This window comes from Octopus bimaculoides, chromosome 24 (genome assembly GCF_046866305.1).
Source record: "Octopus bimaculoides isolate indiv1 chromosome 24, ASM4686630v1, whole genome shotgun sequence".
NCBI classification, from domain to species: domain Eukaryota; kingdom Metazoa; phylum Mollusca; class Cephalopoda; order Octopoda; family Octopodidae; genus Octopus; species Octopus bimaculoides.
The window spans coordinates 17,505,752-17,511,000 of NC_142951.1; the positions used below are offsets into that span (position 1 = coordinate 17,505,752).

At 40.0% G+C, this 5,249-nt stretch overlaps 1 protein-coding gene across 1 annotated transcript in view; it reads right to left on the reverse strand.

Moving 5' to 3' along the window:
* Positions 1-4,112: 4,112 nt before the first annotated feature.
* The window catches only part of LOC106884429 (uncharacterized), a 7,634-nt gene continuing 6,497 nt past the window's right edge, over positions 4,113-5,249 (reverse strand). Inside the window, exon 2 of the mRNA XM_014935815.2 lies at positions 4,113-4,597. Within this exon, the coding sequence (XP_014791301.1) occupies positions 4,538-4,597 (60 nt within the window). The 3' untranslated portion in view covers positions 4,113-4,537. The remainder of the gene's footprint in view (positions 4,598-5,249) is intronic.

The window sequence follows — 5,249 nt, forward strand, 5'->3', positions numbered from 1 at the left end:
GCGAAAAAGAAACCGTTGATTTCAGACATCAACGAAGGGAAAAAGTATGACTGGGCAAGTCATATATATATATATATATATATATATATATATACATAAAGAAAATAAGACAAAGTAGAAAATGCTAAAATGAAGTACATTTTAGTACCGGTTTCCGTCATTTTAGACTTTTTCAACTAAGAGTTTTTCTTATTTTACTCTTAGTAGAAAAAGTCTAAAATGACGGAAACCGGTACTAAATTGTGTTTTATGATAAAATTATTTTAGCATTTTCTATCTTGTGTGTTACTTTTCTACCTTCTTCATACATATGTGCGTGCGTGCGTGCGTGCGCGTGTGTGTGTGTGTGTGCGCGCGCGCGTGGTGTGTGTGTGTGTGTGTGTGTGTGTGTGTATCTATGTATGTATGAATATCACCGAATTGCGATAGGAGTCGTCTTCAGGGCTGCAGCATCATTCACCAGAGTGCAGTGACTTAAGAGTGAGCGCTTAGATTTATAAAAGTTGTAAATACTCTATAACAAGACAGATAATTCTTGCTTCTGTCTATGGACTAAATAGATGCAGTCTTCTCTTCTTTGATGTTCCACTACTTGTGTCTACATAGGCACCTAAACCAGTAGCAAATTCATGATGCACAAAAAGGAAAGGCCAGTGGCGATAGTTTAGATGAATTACAGAGTGGCAGGTTTGAGAAAATGGAAGAATCTGCTTGCTGGATGTCTGCACTCTAGCAATTTGAATGTAATGGTCATGAGTATTAACTGCCCAAAATTTAGCTTAAAATACCAGGCAGTCCTGTTTATGGGTTCCAACGCCTGCCTCTATCCGGGGAAGTCCCGATAAACGGACGGATAAAAACCACCACTCACCTGGTAGGAAGGAATTATGCATTAGACTTCTCCAGCTCTTCAGACAATGCTGGTAATGCAACAACTTCCCCCAACAGTTTAAAGGTGCATAAATTAGTCACCATTTATAAGTGAAGGGTAACTGATCAGATTGCAAAAACTATCGAGGAATTTCTTTTATCAATTGGAGGAAAATGTCTCGCAAAATACTGCTCATGAATTTTCAAAAACATATCCGAACGAATTCTTCCCGAAGCTAATGTGGATTGCATATATGCAGGAGCACAAACTATGATTTTTAACAAACAAAAGATTCAAGAAAAGTTTGTAAAACAGCACGGCTCACTTTTCATCGTATTCATTGGCTCTACAAAGCATTTTACTATGTGGGAAGAGAAGAAATTTCACGATGGCATATATCCAGTGTTTTTTTCGTGGGAGCGACAGTTCACCGTCCCTTTTTGTTACCATGGTCTGTGCACTCGCTCCAACACTATTTGCACTATTTCCGGATGTCGTGCTTCAAAAGATGGCAAGTGAACTCGCAAGTTGTGTATATATCCGTACAAGAGTAAAGGGTGGATTGTTGAATATATTTACCCTTTCAACAAAAGATGCCGCAAAATATGGATTTGGCGATCTTCTTTTCGCCAGTGATTCAGCTTTAATGGCCCACTCCCTAAAAGATAACCAAAATATTACGCACGGTTTTGACCGTGCGACAGTCAGTTTTCGGTTTATCAATACTGAAATCCTGTACCAATCTAAGCCAGAAGTGCTGGAACAAAATCTCCGACTATTCTGATTGGAAATCAGCCTGTAAGTGTGGGGGAAACGTTTCCATATTTTGGCATCCTGATATCTGACAACAATTATGGATTACGGCATACAGCCGATTGCGGTCATTTCTGGTAAGCTCTGTGATTGATGTGGAAATAACGGATAAAATGCAGTAGCGTAGCTAGGGGTACGGGCGGTGAGGTAGTTCACTCCGTGTTACACTTTTATGTGGTCATTCTTTTGGGTCTACTCTATAAACCTGTATAGGAGGCGGGATGGCAAACCCAAAGGCTGTCCCTGGTAGCGCATATTATAGCTACTCACTGATAAAATGCAAGCTATCCTGTCTGTTGTATTCTAATCAGATCTACTCACTTTATCGTCGGCAGATGAGCTACCAGTTTCACCAGTTATGATCTATCGGGAAGATTTCTTGGCGCAAACCACATCTCCAGCCAGGAGATCCCAGTGTGTGTGCAAATATGCCTAGTATTGAATTTATCAGCTGCAACCACAGTTGCGCTGGATTGGACAATTCGTACGAAAGACCCTGGGATCCTTATGTCCATGTTTACAACAAAGATGAAGTGTGGAAGCCGCTGTAGAGGGCCCCCGAAAGTCCGCTTCAAGGATATCATCTCAATGAAGCTGATAGTATGAATGTGACTGCATGGGAAAAGAAGAGAGCGACTGAATACGGACAACGGCGGAAGGTTTTGAAGAAAAGAATCATTGTGCAGAATCAAATTGGATGAATCAATAGGAAGAAAAGAGAGAAAAGACTAGAGCTAGATCCACTACACCCGAACTACCAACAACGTTCTATAATTCCTACAGTCCATGCTGAATCAATACAATCCCATAAAAGAGCAAAACATCGTTGTTAAATTTCCTCACCATATTAGAAATAGACATCTCATGCTACAAAGTCATATCCGATTACACGTAACAGCCAAAGAGAGAAGGAAGATGTGTGTACATGCGCGCGCGCGCGCGTGTTTGTGTGTGTGTGTCTTTTGTTTGTGGTTATCTCTTACCGCTCAACAAATGGTGCTGATTAGCTCAAGGATCCACTTTCGTGTAAAAGATCCAAATCCCTTGAACTCTTCCGTGAAAAATGCTATTTAGTCTGGTGGCTTTACCGGCTTTAAGGGTGATGATGCTGATTTTAAGCTCTCCAAGAGAGAACATCTTAGACAGTTTGAAAGTTTGAAAGGGCTTTGACTTATCTATCTTTGGCCTTGGCTGTTTAGTTGTGGACTTTCTCTGGATTCCGATGGTGGTACATAGCTGTCGTGTTGGGGCTTATGAATCGTTGCTGACATTAATTGATGAGGCTCCATATGGTTTTGCTGCTTTTACTGTCGATGTTCTGAAAAGGAGACCTCTAGTCTTTTCACCTACCTCGCTGGTACTTTCAACGAAGGAGTATGAGTCATAGAGCTGTTGGTACTATTCATACAGTTAGATGTATTGAGTGCGGCTCCCTCTTGGGGTGTTTTTGCGAGCTACTTAGAATCCATTGGGAAGCAGACGATCTTCTATTCTAGATCTTCTTGGAAGCTAGGCCAGTTCGCTTTCCTAACGTTGAATCTTCTTTCGAGTGGAACTGTGGCTTGGAGCATCGATTGTAATGCCAATAGGATGATGTTCGGTTCTTTGCAGTGATTCCAAGCCCAGTTTCTTGCTAAATTCGATGGTCTTAAGGTTGACAAACGCGATATCTGATTCTGTGCCTTTTTCATATTGTCCTCGGTAAGGTCGATCACCTACTATCCATCACCCACTTTTTAATTACTTTGTTTGGCACGCGGATCAGACTAAGCTGTGTTTTCAGTCCAAACTTCAACTGCATCTTCATCTGGGTTCTTGTTAGCCTAACCTCTTTGCGTGCTGTGGCTACTGTAATCTCCAATCACTATCTTCAGTTTTCCAGATGATGGTATTTAAGGCATTTCAGGGTGTGTTGGGGTCTTTCTGGTGGGTGGGGGTCATACCTTCTACACTAGAGCGAGGATTTTTGGTCCAGAGTTTTTTGTTGGCAGAGAATATCACAGCAAATAATCTTTGCATGATTTTTGCAACAAGTTCTTTAGCTGCAGACATGAAATAGTCAGTGCTGGCCTTCATAGGCGCTCGAGACTGGTGTGATTAGTGTCTTTAACGGTCTTCTTGAACTAATGCAAGTTGATGATTGCAGGAGTAATCTGTAGCTGTGAGATAATTGAGAGAACTGGTGTTCAATGAAGGCATTTTGGTGAGAGTGGGATGTGAGCAAAATATAAGTGGCGAGAGAAAGAGAGATAAATGAGTGAGGATGGAACAAGGCCAGTCAGCTCGGAAGAACAGAAGCTGTTGTTATGGCTATAGTAAAGGTAGGTGAGGAAACGACATTATGAGTCGGGAGACTAACTGACATGAATCACTTAGTCGGGATTCTCATTTTTGGTCGTTGTTGTTGGTGGTAGCATTGATATTTAGAAACTTTAACCAGAAAATTTTATTTAAAACGAGGAACAAATAACAAAATGGTAACATGGAAAATTCAGCGACTTATACAATTTGTATGTCTGGTTGAACCTTTAAAGTATTCTTGTGATCAGGAGCTGACGCCATATTTTCTACATTGTTTTATAATCAAGAGCTAGTTGTCATGGTCTCTACAGCGCTTTATGATCAACAGCTGGCTACCGTAGTCTCTACAGTAGTTTTGTGATCAGAAGCTGGTTATTATAATTTCATGGTTCTTTACTGTACTGTACTTTTTACTGTGTTATTGTTATCAAGAGTCGGGTGTTATAGTCTCTATAGTATTCTGTGATCAGAAGCTGGGTGTTAGAAATGCTGTGCATATCATCTTCTGCACGTGACACGTGTTATACAAAGCTTCTGTTAAATTACATAAATTTAAATTTGTGATACACATAAAGAAACCTTATGTGTATCATGACAACGACCAGAGTGGATCTGAAAGAAGGAAACAATATTATTGATAAATGATACTAATCATTATAGTAATAAAGGGATACAAGTAATTACATGGTATGCACTTAGTAACAACAATTAAAGTATTCAATCAATAATTAGGAGGAACATGGAGATATTTCTCTAATCTTCTCAAAACTCTTGTAAAAGATGAATGAAATAAGCAACCTGTTATTCTTGAAGTTAGAAGCCTTGCAGGGCGGCCTGTATTGCAATCGGTTTCTTTCAGTACAGGAGACTCGATGTTGACAGTCCAACGAAGTATATTCAAGAGCTGGGCTTGACTGTTGGTGACGATGTAATGGTCAGATCACGTGATAAGGAAGGTGAATTATTTAGTGCATGAATTTTTATCGAAGCTGTGAGAGCTTTTGGTGACTGATATTGTGCACTGTAATTATTGGGATTTGTTGAGGTTGTAGATGTTATTAATATTAGTTGCATTACATAGTGTAAGGAGGTAATGTTTAATGGCGAGCGATGGATTTGATTTGTGAATATTTACAGAGGAATTCTCTGTTTCGCAGAGTGATTCTGGTAGGATCTTCTGGTAACAAAGTGTACTGATGGCTGTCTTTAACTTCGATTACGATAACACTCTTGTTCCTTTGCGTGAGCTGTTGTCAGCTTGGTT